Source organism: Protomyctophum parallelum (genome assembly GCF_964188405.1).
Source record: "Protomyctophum parallelum genome assembly, chromosome: 15".
In the NCBI taxonomy this organism is placed as follows: Eukaryota; Metazoa; Chordata; class Actinopteri; order Myctophiformes; family Myctophidae; genus Protomyctophum; species Protomyctophum parallelum.
The window spans coordinates 44,613,006-44,636,470 of NC_139710.1; the positions used below are offsets into that span (position 1 = coordinate 44,613,006).

The 23,465-nt window shown below is 43.2% G+C and overlaps 1 protein-coding gene across 21 annotated transcripts in view; it reads left to right on the forward strand.

Moving 5' to 3' along the window:
* ncor2 (nuclear receptor corepressor 2) overlaps positions 1 to 23,016 on the forward strand; it is a 151,907-nt gene extending 128,891 nt beyond the window's left edge. For 15 of the 21 annotated variants that reach the window (XM_083784860.1, XM_083784877.1, XM_083784880.1 and 12 more), the window contains 18 exons: positions 976 to 1,122; positions 1,493 to 1,585; positions 1,870 to 2,087; positions 3,269 to 3,620; positions 3,832 to 4,029; positions 4,579 to 4,830; positions 5,326 to 5,478; positions 5,681 to 5,956; positions 6,094 to 6,277; positions 7,105 to 7,610; positions 10,028 to 10,167; positions 13,017 to 13,192; positions 15,745 to 15,879; positions 16,233 to 16,369; positions 17,284 to 17,337; positions 18,136 to 18,321; positions 18,973 to 19,152; positions 19,682 to 23,016. In XM_083784860.1, the coding sequence (XP_083640986.1) occupies positions 976 to 1,122; positions 1,493 to 1,585; positions 1,870 to 2,087; positions 3,269 to 3,620; positions 3,832 to 4,029; positions 4,579 to 4,830; positions 5,326 to 5,478; positions 5,681 to 5,956; positions 6,094 to 6,277; positions 7,105 to 7,610; positions 10,028 to 10,167; positions 13,017 to 13,192; positions 15,745 to 15,879; positions 16,233 to 16,369; positions 17,284 to 17,337; positions 18,136 to 18,321; positions 18,973 to 19,152; positions 19,682 to 19,896 (3,602 nt within the window). In that variant the 3' untranslated portion in view covers positions 19,897 to 23,016. The remainder of the gene's footprint in view (positions 1 to 975; positions 1,123 to 1,492; positions 1,586 to 1,869; positions 2,088 to 3,268; positions 3,621 to 3,831; positions 4,030 to 4,578; positions 4,831 to 5,325; positions 5,479 to 5,680; positions 5,957 to 6,093; positions 6,278 to 7,104; positions 7,611 to 10,027; positions 10,168 to 13,016; positions 13,193 to 15,744; positions 15,880 to 16,232; positions 16,370 to 17,283; positions 17,338 to 18,135; positions 18,322 to 18,972; positions 19,153 to 19,681) is intronic. The other 6 variants (XM_083784863.1, XM_083784873.1, XM_083784870.1 and 3 more) reach the window with 1 other exon arrangement.
* Positions 23,017 to 23,465: the final 449 nt, after the last annotated feature.

Sequence of the window (23,465 nt, forward strand, 5' to 3'; positions counted from 1 at the left end):
ATACCCTCGCTCCAGGCTTCCTATCTTTCTCCACTGTGAAATATATGTGGGTTGTTTAATCAGAGTAAACTGTTAACTCTTAAGCAAAATACAAATATTTACCCAGCAACACGATGTTACAGTGAGCTAATGAGCACGTGGTTACAACATGCCATGCTAACATTTTCTAAATTTGTCCTATTCGATTATAGTAATTGAATTTATAGTGTCTGTAATGTAAAATGGAACACTGTAACCGAATTTACAGAGTTGCATTGCTAAACAAAAGGCTTTTTATGTTATTAATAACATGACATGTTATCTACTATGGAATCATTAATATAGCTCCACCAATCAATCTGTGGCAAAAATAAATCTGTAATAAAATTCTTATATTTTAGTGATTTGATGCACTGATCAGTTGGCACTTTTAATTTCATTGTACATGTTACAATGACAATAAAGATATATCAACTATATTGTGGTTGCTACTACAGTATGTGAACTGAACTGTAATTATAAAATAATTGTGTTATCTGGGTACAAAAATAATTATAACAATAATAATCATATCGATCGTAGACCCGATCACACATTTTGTGAGATCAGCAAATATTAATACATTGATCTATTATTGCCTTCACCAGGCTGGGAGGTGAAGACTATGTTGTTGGGCCTAACTCTAGGTCATTCTTTGGATATTGACACAACGCCCAGGCCTTGCCCATTTCCACCTACATTTTCCGCTATTTAGCTTTTTTCTACTACTTTTCATATTCCATTACGATTTTGTACGACTTTTCATATTCCATTACGATTGGCTAAAATCACAAATTGAGGGGTCTCTAAAATGTATTATTTTAATCATTTCCATGGAAACCTTTTACTGGCTGGTGATTTGAGATTAAGCCATTTGAATAAATATGACACTTGGGCCAAAGAGTACACTTCCTGCCTGGACTCTGGTCCTAACTCTCCTGTCCATTCCGTAACCAGGTTCGGCCTCTCAAAACCCTAAAGACGAGGGTCGTGGTCCCGGGCAGTCGGACCTCATAGGACTGAAGCGTCCCTATGACGTCATGGAGGGCGGCATTTCCAGAGGTCTGCCTATGAGGGACACACTGTCTGCAGCCAACTGTGAGGGTAAGCCACAACCCTTAGTTAAAACTCATTCTAGGCCAAATACGTTTTTGACTTCTTTTAACAAATAGCCATCCAGGCCAAAGACGTCTTTAACGTATTTTTATATTATAACTCTTTCTAAAAAAAAAAAAAAATAGAACAAATCTATGTTAGCCTGTGCTGAACTATTTCTACTGCCATTTAGCTATGTATGCTTCATTGCCACAATATACAGTAGCCAGGGGATATAATCTTAGTTATACAGTAGTAATAATAATCTTAGTTATACAGTAGCCAGGGGATATAATCTTCTTTCATTCTTTATTAAATCGCATTCAACTCATTCACTTTTTTTCTTCTTCTCATTTAATTCCTCCTGCCCCTATCTCAGGTCTGATTGGCCGAGCCATGCCCCATGAGAGGGACAGTCCACACCACACACCTTTCAAGGATACTCACCACATCCGTGGTTCCATTTCACAAGGTAAAATGACTCCTTATATCCAACATTTACTGTGTGTGTGTGTGTGTGTGTGTGTGTGTGTGTGTGTGTGTGTGTGTGTGTGTGTGTGTGTGTGTGTGTGTGTGTGTGCGTGTGCGTGTGCGTCACAGATGCCACCTGGGTCACTCACAGTTGATTTCCAAGTGTGTGTGTGTGTGTGTGTTCTAAATTTGAGTGTTTTCTTTAATTTTAGGTGCAGGAGAACCTCTTTGTAAAACACACGGCAATCTCTTCTCTGCTTCATGTTTCACTCTCTTCCATTCCAGGTATACCTCGCCACCTGGACCACCAGGACGGTTACATGAGGAGGGAGGCCAAGCAGATGAAGAGAGAGCCCTCCCCTCCGCGCGGGCCTGGCTCGCTGGCTGACCCCATGAAGGGGCGTGAGGCTATAGTGCCCACTGTGAAGGAAGCAGGACGCTCCATCCACCTGATTCCCAGGGAGGAGCTCCGACAACCCGCCAAGGAGGGCATCATAACACAGGTTCAATTCAATTTGCCTTTATTGTCTCTGAGGTTAGCATGCATCAAAAGTGTGCTGGAGCTGCATTAAAGAATGCACTCATTTGACTGTTTGGTAAATAAGACTTTTGATGTTCTTAATAACCATTGTGTGAAGAATATAGGTAGATGTTTGACTGCTGTGTTCAAGTGCTGCATTTAGCACATGGTGCTACGGTGATACACAGCTAGCTAGTATCCACTAAACATAACCACCAGTGTACTAAAGCACTACATTAGCTTTGCTACCTATTCCTTGCCAAACTGTAAACATTCCTTGGCTCACAATCTCACACACTCAACAAAAAACTCCCATACAGAAATACAACAATGTGCAAACACAGCAGCAAGATGTGTGTACTGCTGCGATAAAATAAGTTTAGCCAATGGAATACAACCACCCTAAGTACTACTACCTGTTTACATGACCTACTAAATTTGAAGCTTTTGTCTTTTGTATACTATTTAAATTGTCCCAAAAGGCCTGCAAAAGATTAGTGCTATTTGCTTTATATCCTGTATATATAAACACAATGTGACATAGCTCTCTTTACACAATGCTTTACCCCCTCCAACTGTACTACCGGTATATACTGTACTTTCCCCATTTTCAACTGTTTTATTATATGTGACTAAATTTGAGGGGCTGCCATTGGATTTTTTTGAATTTTCATTTTTTCATGTATATGAAAGCAGCGAATCATAGCTTCAAATTGACATATTGGTTGTTTGACCCACCAGTTTTGGAGATATGCCTTAAATAGATGTCTTGCAGAAAACAGCGAGTTGAGAAAACTCTTGATACGTAGGTTCACTTCTGTGGTCTCTAACATTACACCTAGCTACATGTTTAAGCATGTATTTCATATTTACATGTCGATTTAAATATGAAAACACTTATTTCAGACATGCTCTAGTATGTGAAGAGTTTGCCTGTGCTATTAACTAATTTAGTTTTATTTTGCGCGATGTCAGGCTCTCAGTCAAATCTGGTCACATATTTTGACACTTGCTTTGGCATGTTTTCTGATGCCAATAAAGCTCCTTTTAATTTAATTGACTCACTATAGTTTAGTTAATCAAGGAATGTTTACAGAGTTTGGTGAAAGTTATAATTGATTTGAATAGTAACATTACTGACTTTCATGCTCAATCCCATTTTAGGGCACTCCTATGAAGCAGGAACCGTGTAGTTCAGGGAAGCGCCACGATGTTCGCTCCATCATCGCCAGCTCGCCTCGTTCCTACCACGGTCTGCCTACTCACATGGACATGCGACCTGAGAGGGGCCGATACGAGGAACCTCCCAAAGGCCGGCCCAGCGCTGTGGTCAGCACGGCCAGCTCTATGGCCCGCTCCTCTCCCATCACCATGGGGTCCGAGCAGGGAAGCAAGTCCCACCACAGCCCTGTAGGATACGAGGACAAAGGCTCCCACAGGGCTCCGCAGGGCTACCCTGGGCCCTCTCACCGAGGGTCGCCCATCTCCAGGGAAGCAAGCCAACGGCAGCATGAAGGTAGGTCAAAAGTGTTATTTAAATACAGCCCCCATTAATCTATTTATTATGATCCTGAGTGCATCCTTGTATAGTGGTTGACTATAGCTCTAGGCAGTGCCTTTTTATTTATAAAGGGCAGACAGTGTGAACATACCCTTCCTTAGATGGGATATTATATTATTAATAATTTTCTATCCTCTGAAGTCAAGGTTTTTCTTTTTCCCTCCAGGTTCCAGTAAGAATCCACCTCAAGAGCGCAAGGCCACTCCTACGCCCAGGGAGATGAACGCCACCAAGTCCCCCCTCCAAGGCGTGGCAGAGCAGCAGGCCCTGGCGTCCTATCTGGGGATTCCGGACGTGTATCGTGGACAGATCCCCCTGGCCTTTGACCCTTCAGCCCTTCCTCGCGGCATCGCCATTGATCCAGGTACAATTACATGGACTAATCATTATACATGGCCATCCTTGCCATTTAAAGAGCAACTAAACACTAACAACACTTTTCTTTGGTTAGACAATTATATATAGGGCCACTTGATAATACAAATTATGTATTGCAATCAGCTCTGTTCATTTGAAAGTCACGACTATTTTCAAACATTTGTGAAAAATCGTAGATTTAGAAAGCATTTGTAGAATCTTAATGGATGTGTTATGTGTCCACACACAGCAGCCTACTACTTGTAGAATCTTAATGGATGTGTTATGTGTCCACACACAGCAGCCTACTACTTGTAGAATCTTAATGGATGTGTTATGTGTCCACACACAGCAGCCTACTACTTGTAGAATCATAACGGATGTGTTATGTGTCCACACACAGCAGCCTACTACTTGTAGAATCATAACGGATGTGTTATGTGTCCACACACAGCAGCCTACTACTTGTAGAATCATAACGGATGTGTTATGTGTCCACACACAGCAGCCTACTACTTGTAGAATCATAACTGATGTGTTATTTGTCCACACACAGCAGCCTACTACTTGCCTCGCCACCTGGCCCCCAACCCGGCCTACCCTCACCCATACCCCTACCTGATCCGAGGCTTCCCCGACACGGCGGCCCTGGAGAACCGCCAGACGCTGCTTAACGACTACATCACGTCCCAGCAGATGCACCAGTGGCCTGCAGCCGCCGCCATGGCTGCCCAGCGCTCTGACCTGTTGAGGGGCCTGTCTCCTCGAGACCAGCCTCTCCAGCTGCCCTACAACGCAGCCCCCCGCGGTGAGCGTCTGTCCGTTCATAAAATACTACTGGCTACTTTGCACATATGGTACATGTACTTGTATCTAGGACTTTGCGGTTATGGCTAAAGCCTCCTGACTGTATTCATTTAGACATCGTGATTGAGATTATTAATGCACATTAGTTTGGCAATTTGGGGAACCAGATTATTTTCACTCCAATCTATTACAGTATATTAGCATATTATTTACTATATTTCCAGCTCCAGCAGGTGTGATGAATTGGATGAATTAATATTTGATATTCCAGATACACCAGCAGTCTGCAATGAACATTTATGGAACCTCAGAATCTGTCTGTATGGTCATACATGATTAATGGCGTAGTCCTATATATATACAGTACATGCACTAGGAGTCTAGGACTAGGTTATTTGCCTGTCCCTTCCTCCCCAAAGTGCCCCCCCGCCTGTCCTACATTGGCCAGCAGCTAGAGACCCATAGACGTTACCCTCCTCTTCCTTCTCCTCCCCAGGGATCATCGATCTGTCTCAGGTGCCACATTTACCTGTCCTGGTCCCTCCTTCTTCAGGGGCATCCACTAACCCAATGGAACGCATCACCTACATCCCCGGGGGGACCGCCCCCTTCCCTGGCAGGCCTTACACCACCTCCCCCATCTCTCCTGGTATGGTCCACTCCTGTCATTTCCCCCCCGTCCCCCCTTGCAGATTCATGAAATGTAATCTTACGTCTTATCTCATTATTACTGACATGATAATTTTGCAGCTCAGTTTTTTGTTTTAGTTTTTTTAACGCATATCACACATCTAAATACTCATCATCACATCTAAAAGTCGCTATATATTTTTTTTTAATTGTTCTTGCAGTTGGGTCCTCCCACATGAACAAGATGCAGGGCACACCCTCGTCTGCTGAGCGCGAGCGTGAAAGAGATCGCGAGCGGGACAGAGAGAGAGAGAGAGACCGCGAGAGAGACAGAGACCGCGAGAGGGAGAGGGAGAGGGAGCGAGAGCGCGACCGGGAGAGAGACCGCGAGAGGGAACGGGAGAGGGAGAGAGACCGGGACAGAGAGAGGGAGCGAGACAACAGAGAGAAGGGCGGCTCTCATGGAAATGTGGAGCATGCCCCCATTTGGAGACCAGGTGCAGATCTGATTTCTCTCTCAAATGTTCCTCCCCCATTTTGGAATAGCGAATCATTTTGTATGACTCTCGCTTCATGCATGTGTGACTGTGTATGCATATATTAATTTTTGTGTGTACATAATCTATGTCTCCAGGCACAGAGCACAGCCAAGGGGGCAGCAGCAGCAGTGGTGGCAGATCCTCTTCCCATGGCTACAGTCACCAGCACTCCCCAGTGTCCCCTCGCACTCAGGACAGTGTGCAGCAGAGGCCCAGTGTCCTGCACAACACCGGCAGCAAGAGTCTCTCTAGTGAACACTCTGGCTCCTCTGTGCTCAGGTCAGAACAAACATTGACAAGCAGAGGGCTTATTTGTTAAACTCAAAAACTAACTGTTAGCCCCACCAAAACAAAGGAGAACAAGATTCAACTCAAATAGAAATATGCATACAAATATAAAACTAAAATGTATTTGCAGACATTACAGATCCAAAATACAGCAAACTTTGTAAAATAGACATAGATTTTGACTTATGGTGGCATACTGTATATCATGTTTTTGTTTCCCCTTCTACAACGCAATCAATAACTGTTTAGATGGGTAGATGAAAAGATAACAATCGCTGTCACTTCATAATGGGTGTATCAGGACAAAGTCTAATGCCCATGTTCATCACAATGATGAATTATGCTGATCAAAGCAAGAATATGGCTCTGACTTGTCCTAACATGTAGTTGTATGGACCATACTTCTTAGTAGGGTAAATGCATTTGTATGCGTCTTCCTGTATGCAATGTTAGCAATAAGAAGAAAATATTTTTATAAAAAAAAGGGGAGCCATATCATTGGAAGTAAGCCAATGGGATTAATCTGAAACTGAAACAAATTGAGCACTTAAGACTTAAACATTGCGAGGTAGTTACTATAGCTGCTAAATTAAGAAATATGGCCCAGTGTAACACTCAGCCATCTGGCAACAAGCACCTACTGTAAGACACTCTTCAGATTCCACCCCCACTGACAAGAACACACAGACAAAGTCATTAAGTGGCTAATTGAGTTGTAGTGTTGCTATGTCTGGGATTGGGTCTAATTGTCATAGAACCGGTTGTTTTGTGATCTCCATGTTTAACCGGTAGAGTTTTGTTGCATTTGTTCCTCTCAGGTCTATGCCCTCGGGGTCAAACCGCTACCCAGGATACCCTGGTCACCTCCAGAGGACCGGCGTTCCCCCTGAAAGCTACCAGTCTGGCATGGACTCTGGTGGAGCCAAAGAGCTTAGCCGAGACGGTGGCAAGAACAGGGGAGGTCTGCCCAAACACCTCCAGGACCAGCAGCATGGCCCCTCCAGTAAATGTGACCCCAACAAGCTGTCCAGCCCTAGCCCTGTGGGGGGGATGTACCCGGGGTCCTATCCCCCTACCTCAGGTCGACCCCCACACCACCTGCCGCCGCAGTCGGATAACCCACCTGGCCGTGGAGACAGTGGCACACCTAGTAGGGAAAAGACTCAAAACAAACCGGTGTCCGTGCAGGAACAAGAGCTCCGCGCACTCGGTAAGACCACCATGACTGCGGCCAACTTCATAAACGCGATTATCATGCGTCAAATTTCTTGTGAAACGGGGATGCCAGAGACGGGCTCGCTTGTTGCCAGCAGCGCCACTGATGGTAAGACGCTCTGGATCCCAGGGGTCCCCCCCTCATCACCCAGACCCTCCCCCGTCCGTCCGTCTGTGGCCTATTGCACGCTGTGGTGGTTGGCATTATCAAATCAGTCCAATTCATTTATATACATTTTTTTTTCAATGCCATACTATTTTGCTTTTTTCTTGTTTTCTTATATTCTTTTAAAGAGCTATATTTTTTTGCCCCCACTTAAAGACCACCCAGGGTGTCCTCTCTGGAAAACCAAACATTTACCATGTCCAAATTGGATCTGAGATCACTTTCTGAGAGCCAGATTGAATCAGATTGTCAAAGCTATAGGTTTAATTTAATTTCATGTTATTTTGGCAGCTGACACAGCTTATTGGGTTAAGTGATTTTCCACAAAGAAGAGAGTAAGAGACAGATCCTAGGTGTCCTTTAAGGTGTCATTCTGACGGTCAAACTGGAGGGAACTTCAGCCAGATTATTATTTTGTATTTGTTTTGCTGCTTATTTTTCTTTTCTTTTCTCATGGTCACAAGGGTGTGACCAAACTTTACATGTGGTACCCCCCCCCTCTCCTTTGTGCAGCTACCCATTAGTGACATTTTGCATATTACTTAAAAAAAAGAAGGCGTACAGGTTATTGTTCCGCATTGATTAAAATCCACAGGCTTTTATCTCCCACATTAAGTGAAGGAGTTTCAAGTTATACACATTTTGATCAAAGTGAGCAAGGATGAATATTCTCTGGGGTTAACCAATCAGGGCGCAGCACGCATGCACACACACACACACACACACACACACACACACACACACACACACGCATGCAGACACACACACAAACACACAGAAATAAGGCACTTTTCATCCACTACTGCAATGTGAAATTAGGAGTTTGTTTGAAATATGCGGTAGGTAATTCTCCACTGTGGTGATATGTAGTAGGGATGTACTGTATGAGTGAGGACACATTTTAGATCCATCCAGGGAGAGTGTGGGGGGGGGGGGTCCTATAAATTCTGGCCCCCAAAATCTGCATGTCCTCCACACACTCTAATTTATGCTGATTTGTTATATTTATTTTTCCTCCACGCGCCAAACGCTCCACACATCTCTCTCAATCCTCTGAGTCGTTTTTTTGCCATCAGTAGGAATATGTTGTCTTGTTTTTGTTGTGTTCCGCTTGTAATGCTCTGTGGCCACATCAGTATCTACTGTATTACATGCCTCTTGGGCAAGTGACTGCATGCCAAGCTCTAATGAGTGTTGTGGTATAACATAGATATATATATATTATTAGCCAACATGTAGCATGCTTCATTTGATTTGATTATAGGATTCGTTTGAGACATGACATGATATAGCATAACACACGACAACACAACTCTGTAAATTAGCAAGGTTTTTTAAAGATGCAGTCTACAGGCCAAAATAAAAGGATATGCAAGTACATTTAAAGCTGTCGTTGAAATGGACCAGAGTGAGACTGTAGTGATATTTTAAAACCAAAAACCCATAGCTGGTGGGGAAATGGCATGGGGGAACATGAAGAAGCAAAAATGCTTTAGCAAAAAATGAGTGCGCCAACACTTGAAAATACAGAAAAAGTTGAAAATACATTGTTTTCGTTGAGTAACATTAGACATACTGTATTGCATGACACTTTTTCACCAAATACATAAGGTACCATGTGAAGAAAGAACCCTTAAATAGGAGGCTCACAGTGCTCTTAAAAGCCCAGTTGTTGAACACCTACAACATGAGAGCTGACTACAGTAGTGCAATATCTTACGGCTAAGGTTGACCTACTCCATTTCAACTGCTTTAATGCTGCATTCATTTCGTGATGTTGTGTCACACATACAGTAGGCTACTTTTTCCTGAAACAGTGCTTTTGTTTTTTCGTTGCTCTAGCTCCCTGTATTAGAGAACATGGTTTTCTGTGCCTGCCAGGTCTTCTCTTTTGGGACATTGAGGCAAAAGCAGTCAAAGTCTTTGATCCCTTTGCTGTCAAAGCTAGCCTTGTTAGTCTGTTAGAAAAATTGAAGCCTATTCTTAGAGCAAGCGTGCACTATAAATAAGCCATTACAGATATTGTATGAAGCACGGTGTTAATTCCAACTCTGTGTTGGTAGTAGTTTTGAAGAAAAGATATTGAGACGTTGAAGTCACTTAATGTTTAAAGGGAACGCAATACCTTGAAGTCCTCGTTGTATAGATGCAGTATGTTTAAAGTAATATGCAAGCTGTCATTAAGTCATAGAGCTCTCTCATTGTCTTATCTCAAGCTGCTACGTCAAACTAACATTTTGCTCTCCCTTATCTTTCCTTATATATATTGTGTGTGTGTGTGTGTGTGTGTGTGTGTGTGCGCGTGTGTCCGTGTGCGTTTGTTTGCGTGCGTGCGCACTTGGTCGTTTGCATGACCACAGCCCAACAAAAGATGGGTTCCATGGAGCAGCACGGTCTCTATCGCCCGCCGTCTGAGGAGAGGCTCTCCCCAGGACAGCAGCCCCCGTCCCCCCATGTCAAAGGCAACCAGAGGGTGGTCACCCTGGCCCAGCACATTAATGTAAGGGCACACAAACGCTTGGTTAATACAAAAAGAAGTTATGCGTAATATTTAGGGAATACTGTAAATACATGTAGAAAATGTATGCATACATTAATGCAATGATTCCTCTTTAATACACTGCCCCTTAGGATTGTTTGTTATGGCCCAGTGTCTTCAAACCACAGGTGTGGAACCACCGCTTCAATACCTAAAAAGAAAAGGGAAAAAATGTTTTAAAGGGAACTTTGCTGGTATTTATGACAACTCTTCCCGCTGCATTCTGCGTTGAAATCTAGCGCTAGAAGGTCGATGCCAGCCTACATGGGAGTAACTGAAACACGTCATCTTATGTAGGCTGGCGGTGATTTTCCAGCAAAAGCTCTTTACGCACTGATCGCATCAGATGTTGTCCTCCTCGGAACAGAATGATAGGATTCACATTAACCCATTTAGACCTGAGGCCAATTTTGAAAAGGTCTTCTAAAACCTGAGGCCGTTTTATAAAAGACGCCCTAAAACCTGAGGCCGTTTATAAAAGACGCCCTAAAACCTGAGGCCGTTTATAAAAGACGCCCTAAAACCTGAGGCCGTTTATAAAATACCCCTAAAACCTGAGGCCGTTTATAAAAGACACCCTAAAACCTGAGGCCGTTTATAAAAGACACCCTAAAACCTGAGGCCGTTCATAAAAGACGCCCTAAAACCTGAGGCCGTTTATAAAAGACACCCTAAAACCTGAGGCTGTTTATAAAAGACACCCTAAAACCTGAGGCTGTTTATAAAAGACACCCTAAAACCTGAGGCCGTTTATAAAAGACACCCTAAAACCTGAGGCTGTTTATAAAAGACACCCTAAAACCTAAGGCCGTTTAAAAAAGACACCCTAAAACCTGAGGTCTTTCTGAGAAACTTTACTGGATTTCGGATTTTCAGATTAAATTCTGAAAATCCGGAATCCAGTAAAGTACCGGAAAAGACTACAAGGAGACGTGCACGCATTCCCTAAAAGACTACAAAACTACAAGGAGACGTGCACGTATTCCCTAAAAGACTACAAAACTACAAGGAGACGTGCACGTATTCCCTAACCCATTCTGGGCTGGAACCCCTATTGGTATCTTACCCCCTCAGGCCGGGCACCCATATTTGGGTTCTGTACAGTATGTACAGTATTTAGAAGAACAATTCTAGGGTAGGTACCCTCACAAAAAACAGCAGTAATCCTGGTCTCTAAACTGCCTCCCCCTGGCCAGCCAGGGCGCCTGATGGAGGGGAAAGGAACTGGTTTGAATAACGTGTTCCTTCCATGTGCTACGTCCAACCAGGGAAACTCAGGCATGAAGGAAGCATGAGTTCAAGTCCGTTGCTCTCCCCAGGTTGGCGAAGGGTGTGTAGAGCCCAGGATTAGATAATTGACACAGGGGTGAAAAATGGGTTACAAAATCGTGGGATAAAAATTTAAATAAAAAAAATAAGAACAATTCTGGTGCCTGACTGCCTGTATTGTATTTTCTTAGGCCCCCTACACATTGTAGGACTTTTAAAGTTGCCGGGGAGTCATCAGATCATTTTCACACTACAAGAGTCTTTTTTTTTAATTGGCTGTCATTATATCTTTGTGGCTTTCACACTATGACTAAACGATTGATCGCCGACTAGGAATCACACTGCAAGAGTTCACCAAGACACAATCCAGACCCGATACATTTGTTTTTTATTCCAATTCACGTAGGTGCAGGATCCGTAATACATGTGCGAGTCTCTCTCTCCCTCTCTGTGCACAAACACAGGAAATACACAGGGCGAAAGAGCCAGACAAGGACGTCAAGACTCTAAATCTTGATTTGCATTAAATAATCATCTGTCTCTCTGCGTCTCCCTCTCTTTATGTGCTCACACCTTAGAGTATATATTTCTAGAGAAGGCACCCAGAGGAAACCCTGAGGCGAAATGGACATAGTGGCCGGATTTGGTAGTGCAGCTCGAGCCAGCGCTGCTCCGTTGACTATCATTGCGCACGTTCATGTGATTGGGGCCATGACACGTGAACGAATGTTTCATACGTGAACGCGCACAAACGGCACAATGATAGTCAACGGCAGCGCGTTCATGTGTTTGGGGCCAATCCGTCCCAGAATGCACTCTGTTCCTACCAGGAAGGAGGAGTGAATCCGCCTCATGCGCTTTTGAGCAACTTAATGCAAGTGGATGGGAGGAGAACTCGGGTGTCTTCTCTATAGATATATAACTCTATGGCTCACACAAACAAACACACACACACACACACACACACACACACAGCGCACATTGTCCAAATGTTTGCACTGTGGCGTAGATTCCCTCGCGGTTTTATCAACATTATTCAAGTGAGATGCGTTGGTTTTATAGACTATTTAGCAGCAACATTAGGCTAATATATCTACCAATATTTATGACACCTGGATTTACCTATGGAATAAGTAGCCAAGTAGGCTATGACACCTGAATCTACCCACGGAACAATGTATTATCATCTATTGATACAGACTTTCTGTCTGTGAGCACAACTGTCCTGTGCTCTCATTGGCTGTAATATGGACATTCCCGGTGTGCGGTCGCAACTAGTTTTATGAAAAACACCCTAGGAAATGAATTAGAAATGAATTAGCCTTTTAATTGGTGTTTCTCTTACAGTACATTTAAATTAGCGTTTCCTACAAACACACTGCATTTGGTCGTTGTGCCATTACATGTGTTACAAATCTAAACCTACTGTAATGGCCATATCATCAAATTCAATAAACGTAACTCAATATATGCAGAGAATGTAGAAAGGAGGACCGTGCAGAAAAATAAATAAATATATCTTTCTTCTGTGTGTCCAACAGGAGGTGATTACCAAGGACTACACAAGGAGCCAGCAGCAGCAGAGCTACCATAGCTCCCCCGTCCTGGACCTCACCCGTCCACCCAGCGCCCCTCAGCCCGCACCCTCCTCTCAGGAGTCAGCCCAGGGCCCCCGATACACGCCCGATGGCCCTGGAGGGGAGCGTCTCAGAGACCGGTAAGGGACCCTTCTGTCACACTTGAGTGTGTCGTGTCGACACATGAGTTCTGGGGGTGCAGGAATACTGTTAAAGTTGGTGAAGCCCTGCATGTGACGAAACATTGTTTGGTTAATAAGAAAATACACGAGAGCAGCTTACCTGTATAGTTTGGGGTCTGTGGGGATGTGCATAAACTGTGGGGATGTGCATATCCTACGGTTCCTACCCCTTTTTACAGATGCAGTAATACGTTGTATTTGTTGTATAAAATATGTTGTATTTTCAGGAAGCTCTGGCTTTGGCCGCGGCACTAAAAGTGCAAGCATTGAACAAGCTCATGTTTTTGTTGAATGGTGAACGGAACGTATCTATTTGCAACTAATGCGCGTAATAAGCTTCATTAACTCCCATGAGAGTTGACGGTTATTGTTGCAAGCTGGTGAATGAAGACACTGTTTCTCAATACCAAGGGTGCATCTGAATAGTCCATTGGTATCTAAATTGAATTTATGAAGGTAATGTGAGTGAAATGACCCGGAAGTGTGTAGGCAGCAACCACGGTGAGAGCCAAATTATTTAAATGCTAGGGAAAGATGCTTCATTACTTCCTTTCTTATCTGCTTAGCATAGGGTACACTCGACCATCCTTTACAAAAGGAAAAGAGATTTAAAAAACTCTAACTGCGTGCAGCACATGAAGAATAAACCTGATGATTCAGATCATTAGGAAATTGAAACATTTCGATTTTTGGGCAGGTTGGCCACATTTATATAACCTACAACATGATATAATAATAATAATAATCTTTATTGTCCCGAAGGATATTTGTCTTCACAATCTGTTCAACAGTTCAACACCCACATCAAACATCAAAAACAACACAGAGCACATAGCACCAAGACAAAAACAAAAAAACTAAAAACAAAACATGAGTTCCCCACTGTGTACAGAACCATCCTATCGGCGGGGCAGTTTGTTTAATGCCGCGATGGCTGAGGGGACAAAACTCCTACTAAAACGGACCTTTTTCCAGGGCAAGGTCCTGTATCTTTGTCCAGATGGCATGAGGTTAAAGAAACGATACAGAGGATGATCAGTGTCATTTGATATCGAGAGTGCTAGTCGTGTGATGGCGTTATTGTTCATATCAGAAAGTGTGGGTGTAGGAAGTCCGATGATTTTGGAAGCAATACGGGTGATACTGAAAAGTTTGTTCCTGTTAGGCATGGACAGTATGGTGTAGAAACATGCAGAACAGTACAACAGAACGGGTTGAATAATGCTTTTGTACAGTAATAGCAAAAGATGAGGAGCAACAGATAGTGATCTTAATTTACGGATTACATGGAGTCTTTGCTGAAAGCGTGACTGGATTGATGTAATGTGTTGATCAAACCTAAGTCTATTGTCCAGTGTGAGTCCAAGATATGTGAAGCTGTCTACCTGTTCTATTGTTTTACCATTAATGAGGAGTGGGTTAAGTCCAGTGTGGGTTGTTGTTTCAAAGACCAGTTCTTTTGTTTTGACCACATTCAACTCTAGATAGTTGTCAGTGCACCACTGTGTGAAATGAGAAATGGTATTCTGATAGACTGTAATAGAGTTATTGTCATGGAGCAGTCCGAGAATGGCAGTGTCATCAGAGTATTTAAAGTATGTGATGTTGCTGGGTGAGGGGCTAATACAGTCATTTGTGTACAGAGTGTAGAGGAAGGGGCTGAGGACACAGCCTTGAGGGGCCCCTGTGTTGGTGATGGCAGTTGATGAAAATGATGTACCTACTTTAACTGTTTGTGGTCTATTGCTCAGGAAGCTGTGAGTCCAGTGTATGAGAATTTGAGATTTGTAATGATACAGAATGAATATGCAGAGCAAAGTATCAAGCCTACAGTACAATGCACGTTTTCTTTCCAAAAGGTTCTGCGTTTGTCACTTTCACCATGGAAGACCCACATCAGTGACATCCGTCGTTGCATAATTACATAGCTTAGCCCTAGTGTAAATGCAGTCTGATTCTCTAATAGCACCATGGTTGTCTTTTCATAGTCCTTAAGGATTCTCCTCATCTTTTCTTGAACTCATGATGTTTTCCCTCAAGGTAAAGGAACTGTTCAGGAAAAAACTGTGGGACATTAACTTTTTGACTATACTTGTAACGCACTTGCATCCTTGAGAAGAATCTACTTGACTTGAGACTAGAGAATGCATCTGCAAGTGAATGTGCACAGCTGCTCATTGCTCTAATCAGCTGTGTGTTTCAGTCAAAACAGCTTGACATGTAAAAGAAAAAAGTTAAAACTCAACATGTTCATGCATGCAGCACACCTATAATGACAGGGAAAATCTCACAGCAGTGACTCTTCGGTTACTACTGTAACTGACACAGTACAGGACTTCACCACAGGGTGGAGACAAATTTTATGTTTTTGAACGGCTGCATAATTTGGCTCAGGCCAAAGTTCAAATGTGTCTACTGTACAGTATACCCCTTACTAAATCTGTTTTTAAAATGTCTGAACTTTCGAGTGTCTTATATTAGATAAGCCATATGTGTTTTGTTTTCCACAGGTCTCCACCTCAGCCCAAGTCGTCTCCTGTCAGTTTATCTAATGACGCTATTGAGCCGGTGTCACCAGCTGGCGCGATCTCTGAACCAGAGATGCAAGGAGGCGCGTCCTACCCCAATGACCAGGGAGAGCAAGGGTAAGCAAATGGAGCTTTTAAGGGCAGAATGTTGCTATTAGTTGGTGATTCTAATAAAGATGGCAGTGGAGTAAGAGGTAGATGTTCTTGGTTCGATCCCATCTCCTCCTGGCATGCAATGTCCTTGAGGCATACATTGATAATACTGTAGTACACTTTGAATTCTTAGAAAACTAGAAAGGTCATTTTAGGTCGGTATTTGTAAATCATTCTTTTCAACTGGTCAAATCCTGCTCAATAGTTGAAAAGTTAATATTATGATTTATGAACAATGCTGGCTGGTTATCTTCAAAATTTAGAATAAGATTAACAGGTGTGTGTGACCTTCTATCCTGACCTTCTACTTGATCCAGCTCCCGCTCGCCACCAAACACCTCCCAGCCACCAGCATTCTTCAGCAAGTTGACGGAGAGCACCTCGGCCATCCTCAACTCCAAGAAGCAGGAGATGATTAAGAAGATGACCGTAGTGGGAAGTGAGGGTGACTTCAGTAAGTCTGACCGACTACTACAGCCCCTTGATATATCAGTCTGGCCGATATATATATATATATATATATATATATATATATATATATAGGCCAGGCTGATACATCAGCCATTATTTGATTATTATTATTATTATTTTACTCGGTTAATCGGTATCAGCAATTATGTAGTCGATGTGTCTAATGTGTATAATAACTCATAAATACTCGTGGTGCTTTATAACAATAATCATAACACATAAAGCATCCTATAATGATGTATACGGTCAAGTATTGTAACACTTCTTAATTGATGGACACTCACAGACTTTCTTTAGGCAAGGATCAGTGCATTATAATTATCATAGTTGTAATTGCGAACTCAGTGAGCCCTAACTATGGAAGCCAGGCAGAACATGTCTGTGTGCCACGGTATGACACCACCTGCCACCAGAGGCACAGTTACTATGGAAGCCAGGCAGAACAGCACAGTTAGCTGTCTAATGTGTCACAGTTAGCTGTGTGTATGTGTATGCGTGTGTGTCAGACTGCCACAACAGCGCTTCGTTGTCTAACTACACACACACACATAGCTGTCACGCTGCACTCACACAACATCACTTAGTGCTGAGCCTCCTCGTGGTGGCCCTGTTTTCACTAATTTTACAGTACCACACACTTCTCAATAATTCGTAATTTATTCTAATTGTTGTTATTGCAATTTACGAGCTGCGTTCGCTTCCCGTGTTTGCGCGTCTTACTTGTAAGTAATGGATAATTGTCGGTGGTCTAGGACTCTCGAAGTTTGGAATCGGCATCAGACCCAAACATCTGGCACGTCTAACCCGCACCTTCAACATCAATAATATAACCTCATGATGTGATTTAATGAAGGGAATCGAATGGGCTCTCACATAAAATCATCTTCACACTTTCAGATGCCGGTCAGCCTGGAACAGAGATCTTCAATATGCCGGCATCTACCACCGCAGGTAAACTGCAGACATTTTATTAACTATCAACTGAGACACTAGCTAGGTGAAGAATACTGCCTTTCGTGATGCATCCTAAAACCTGACTGTTTTCAACATGAGTGCTAGGGTCCCGTCCCCCCGTCCCCCCCCCAAAAGAAAAACAAGTCCTGAGTGTCAGGTGGAGCTGGGCTTGTATTTGTCAGATGTAAAAATAGACAATACTCTATGGAGTGAGCAGCACGTCCTGGGTGTTTAGACTGGCTTTTCCCCCACTTTCCGCCTCTGGAGACTCTACCCTACATAATGTCCACTGATAAACTGAACGCTGTGTCAGCACTAAACCAATGGCTGTTCTGTCACTGTGGTTGTGCTGACTGGTTCTTATTCAGAGCGGAGCCTGGCTATAATATATCACAGTACAATCCTCTCACTCAGTCACTCGCAAGCTTAGGGGACACAAAATAAGTATATTTTGTGTATTTTCTCATTCGTGTCATGATGACGTCCTCCCAGGGACTGCAGATGTAAATTGGCTCGTTACTATTTCTGATGTGATCAATAACCAATAAAATAAATAAATGTGATGCAAGAGTGTGGTCTAGCCAACACCAACTCGGCAACTCTGAATCGCTGCCCACACTCTCCTATCTCCTATCCTAGACGCTGAAGAAGGCATGACCAAAAAAAACAAAAAAGGATTTCATCGATCCCGTTTGATATCATTAAAAAGGACCCAAAGATGTGTATACACTTCCAAGGCCCCCCACGGCTTTATTATAGCACAAAAGGTGTTAACTCCCCGTTCCCCCCTTCCAGGACCTGTGAGCATCCGCAGCCATCCGGCTCCAGAGACCTCCGGGAACAACATTGGCCTGGAGGCCATCATAAGAAAAGCTCTGATGGGGACGTATGACGACCAGGCTGAAGAGCGCCCGCCCTCCAGCGTGCCTGCTGCTATGCCCGTAGTTGACGGACGTGCAGAGGAGTCCTACGCACAGCAAGGTCAGAGATCCCCTAAATACTGTCCATGTAGTTGTCATCAAATTCAAACATTCATCACGGTCGGACCGTGATGAATGTTTGAATTTTTTATTTCGACGTCAGGCCTAAATGGGTTAACTATTATACTATATAGTCTCCTGGAAGAATGGTTTCAGGACACGGTGCAAATTATTTGCACCGCGCTATGAGCTTGTAGATCTGCTATTTTTCAATAGCTAAAGCATTAATGCTTAGTTAAAACACCAAAAGGGGTTCCCGCCCAAAATTGATTAACTATTGGATCCGTGCAACTTTGGATTGCTAAAATCTAGTGACATGTTTTGCGCTTGCGTGCAGCCGTTCACTTCCTTGTTTACGATCCGAAAACCTCGCCATTCTCTCTAAATCTACGGTTTTGATCAGAACGGCGATGTTCTGTCCTAATTTCTGACTTAACCAAGCATCTCGTTTGGAATATTAACCCTTCTGGTCTAGTAATGGAACATTATACCTCCCAGTTCTGGGGGGAAATGAAAGGCGGGGCTTTTCAGAGTAAAATCGGCCTCATCTGCTGGGCACTCAAGCGCCTTTATTTTTTTAAATTCCATCGCAACTAAAAGTGTTAATGGGTCAACGGTGTGTGTAAAGACGTGTTGCTCACTGTGTGTCCAGGCGGAGGGAAGAGCTCAAAGAGTAGTGGACGCTCTAATGGGAGGAAGACCAAGTCTCCTGGACCGGGCTTATCGGGCGGGGAGAGACCCTCATCTGTGTCATCCGTTCACTCGGAGGGAGACTGCAACAGACGTACACCACTCACCAACCGTGTGTGGGAGGACCGGCCCTCTTCTACAGGTAAAGCTTCCTTTCACAATGGTAATGTCCACTTGGGTTTGAGAACCACTGGTCTAGAGTTATTCCCACTGTGGGAAAATCCCGTAGCAATGAAATACCACAAGTGGGAGTTACTGTACCAATTGTGCTGGTCAGATAACTGTGCTGGACTTAACCACCTTCACTTTCAATTGTTTAAAAAAAAAATATAGTGGAAATAGGAGATCTACAAGCTCACAATGCGTTGCACCACGATGCGTTATCGACAAATTTTGCTATTTTTGCACGACATTCTTTACGTTAAAAAAAAAACTATGCCAAAATATGGAGATGCAAGGTTTCTGCCCAAGAATAACAATATGTTTGTAAAAGAATGACATTAGAATCGTAATAAAACAGGAACCATACGAGGAAATAATAGGAAAGCGATTTAATTGTAAACTACATTTTATTTTCATTCTTTGTTGCTTGCATTAAATATCCACTCTTCAATAGCAGCACTGACTAGTAATGCAGGAAGTACAATTGTGCTCTTTTTCCTCTTATACAGGCCCCACCCCTTTCCCGTGTAACCCGTTGACAATGCGGTTCCCCAGCGGAATGGGGTCTGCCCCGTCCCCTTCCTCTGGCCAAGCCGGGGCCCAGGGGCCGGCCCAGGGTCAAGGTCAAGGGGCCGGGCTGGGACAGGGACAGGGTCGACCCCCCTGGGAGGAGGAGAAACCGCTGCTCTGCTCTCAGTATGAGACGCTGTCTGACAGCGAGTGACCTTCTAGCACCTTCTAGAACTGTCAACTACATCCACACTGCTGCAGACCCACGCACACACACAACTCACACACACACAAACACAAATCATACAGTACATGCATCATTCCACTATACATTTCCGTTCCTTTTCATTGAGCGAAGGATCGCAAACATCTGGCCCTCTCCCGTGTCACACAACTGAGAACCCAGACACAGTGATGTGCTGGAACACTGCTGCTCAGTGTGTGTGTGTGTGTGTGTGTGTGTGTGTGTGTGTGTGTGTGTGTGTGTGTGTGTGTGTGTGTGTGTGTGTGTGTGTGTGTGTGTGTGTGTGTGTGTGTGTGTGTGTGTGTGTGTGTGTGTGTGTACACGCACGCACGCATGTGTCTGTGTGAGAACGCACAAGACGTGTGTGCGTATGTTTGTGCTTCTGTGGTTATGCACTCACTCCAGGACTACTCTAAAGGACAAATCACTCTGTTTTGTTTTCTTTGCGTATTGTTTTTTTTTTTTTTACTTTACTCTTTGGTTTCCCTCTTACTGGCCTTATGAATACGGACAAATTGACCCACAGCTTATGGGATTCACTGCTCTAGTTTCCTTTGACGGTTTGTAGAAGAGACTCTGTTGACGCTGTGATCAGTCTGTGGTGATCTGGTCTCCTCAGTGGCTTTCTCAGGGCGGAGTGGTGGACAGACTGGACACCATGTCTGGGCTCGCTTGTTCCCCCTGAGCTCAATGAATGCCCCGACCACAGAGCGTCACCCTCACAGACCTCAACACCACTTGCATTATTATGTCCTCTGTTGTACTCACCCACTTGAACCCCAGCATCCCTATATTTTCTTGCGAAGATATTTAGTGTAGCCCCTTGGGAATCAACTAAGTATATGGCCCATGAGAATATGGTCAACCAAGTATTGGACCCATGAGAACACAGTCAACTAAGTGTAGGGTTGAAGTGGTTACAAGGACCTCTCAAAGCACCTGGTGGTCAAAGCTTGGTCAGCAAAGCACAGTCGAGTACAGCGAACTCCAGGTACAGACGGCCTGTGCACTTCTACCACTACAAGACTACATAATGATGGATGGAATCACATGTCGTTTTCTTGTTTTGGTTTTCCTCCTTCCTTTTTCTGACTTTTTTCCTTTCTCCCTTGATTTAAAAAAAAAAAGAATGAAAGAAAAAAAAAGTCAATCCTGTCCTGTGTTTTAACAAGTGAGCTGAGAACCTTTTTAGTACATTTTTAATGGTGAATCTTTTCGATGGTGTCAGTTGTCGTCTCTTATCTGCAATGGATTCTTATCTTATGAGGGGAGGGAGGGGAGGGGTCATGTGGGGTGGGTCAACGTCATTGGTTTACAGGGTATACATGCTGTTCATTGCTGACGTCATCGTATGTTGAGATGGGTTCTCAGAGGAAGGCGAAGGCATGCTGTCTCCAAGGCATCCACAAACAGAGAGGGTAGGTGGGTCTGGTGGATGGCACTGAGACATGTGACACTTTCTCACGGTTTTATTTTTTATATTAACCATGTCTGTTGTTTGTTGAGAACGTTTTTATTTTATTTTTTTATGTTAAGCACTTAGTCGTCAAATCTGTTCACAATGGCATTCTTTATAAATCTGTGTTTCGCGGGAATGAATGGACTCGAGCAAGAGCATAGAGATCTCTTGCTATGGGGATGAGCACCCTCTTTGAACACCTGTCTCTTTGGATTATTATTTTTTAAGTCTCACCACCTGTATATCCTTTTAATTGCTCCCGCACTCAAGCGACAATCACAGTTGGCGAATAATGGAGATGTGGCCGCTTTGAGCTGGAGGATAACAACCCTTAAAGCTGCTTCAGAGGCAACCTCCCCCTCCCTCCCCCGACCTAAACATCCAGAGTTGGGAGTTTGCTTACATTTAGAGAGGTGAATAAAAAGCCATCTTTCTATGAACCCTTGGTCCATGGCGGGGTCCGCCATAAGACCGCCACGCCGAATTCCCGTCTCGGAGCTGTTGTGACCTGTTTGACCTCTGACCTTTTGTTGTCTAGAAGAGCAGCTGGGGCTTGCCTAGGCAGATTTTGTACAGTTATGAGGTATTTCTAGTGTTAAGTGCCATTTATTTTACATATACAGTACTGAAGTTACCAAGTGACGCACAATTTTATTTTTGTCCTTTTTTGTTGTTCCCCTACACTAGGGACTCCACACACACAGAAATTTGAGAACTTAAGAGCTAGTTAAATGTCCTTTTTACAATTTTCATGCCCCTCCCCCCCCAAACCCCATAATATCTATCACACCCTTATAACTTTTAATCAACACAGTTCCATGGGTTTGTGAAACCCATATGAACATCTGCACCAATATAAAATATCTCCACTACAAGGCGTATGATGGAGCGCCCTTGTGTTTTCATTGTAGGAGAAGAAAAAGCCAGGTTGGTAGTTGTATGTTAAAGTTTTCTGTTCTGATGTACAGTACGGTTTTACCTGCAGTATTTTAAAAGCCACCTCTCTGTAATGTATGGGAATGTTGTTAGCTTGTGATTGTATGCCAACCAGGCAGGACACAATCTGTTTTTCATGACTTGTGCTTTGAAGATCGAGGGGGGTGCAGTGAATTGTCCTGTTTTAGGGGCTTAGAGAACCTAACCTCTCGAACTACAGTTCTGTATGTCACAGTGGAGACTTGTGGGTCAGAAATAAATGTGACCATCGTAGAGTAGACTACCTCCTCTTCCCCCCCTCTTGACCCTAGCTGTCATCGATGAAGTGCCCACAATGTAATTTTGGCAGACTGCTCATCATCAGCCATGTTTTAGGTCCAATCTAAAAATGTAGAGTGTGTTTGTAACTCAAACGTTCCATCTCTCTACTGGTCCCTCTGCTATAATATGAAATGGTCATAGAACAGTGTGACAGAGAAGCCATATTCAGACGTGTTCCCTAATCAACTGACAAGAAACTTAAATGAGTTGTTTTTAAAACTAACTGAAATGTCACTGAACAATCACACTGTTTCCTGATTTCTGTTCTCATCGCTTGTTTTGATTTTAGTCATTTCTCTATTGGTAACAGTTTTGTTTGCAATCAACATTTTTTTTATATTGAAAAACAACTGAAAATAAATTGATAGCCGATACATTTCCTGGACTGTCTGAGGGTGGCTGGGGTTGGTGATTACATTACAACAATGTTAAACCATATTGTGCATAATGATTTTTTTTTTATTATTATAACCCACTGTATAATAGCAAGGATTGTATATAGAACTGAAGAGATGTACATATTTATGTGGCTTGCTTCAAGGTTGGTATTTACAGAAAAACTATTCACACTGTTAAATTCTACATGCCCACCAGCAAGCTTTGTGGATAGCAGTGTAAAAATGAAAAACAAAAAAAGACACTGCCTTAATGTTTAAATAAAAAGCTTATTGCCATTGAAAGTAATGTGTATGTTTATTGTGTGATGATGCTACTCAAGGCTGTACTTAAGTTCAGTACTTACTGAAAATGAAATGGAACAAAACTAATATACCTTTTATTCAGAACTAATGCAAATGCACTCGATTATATTAAATTGTAATAT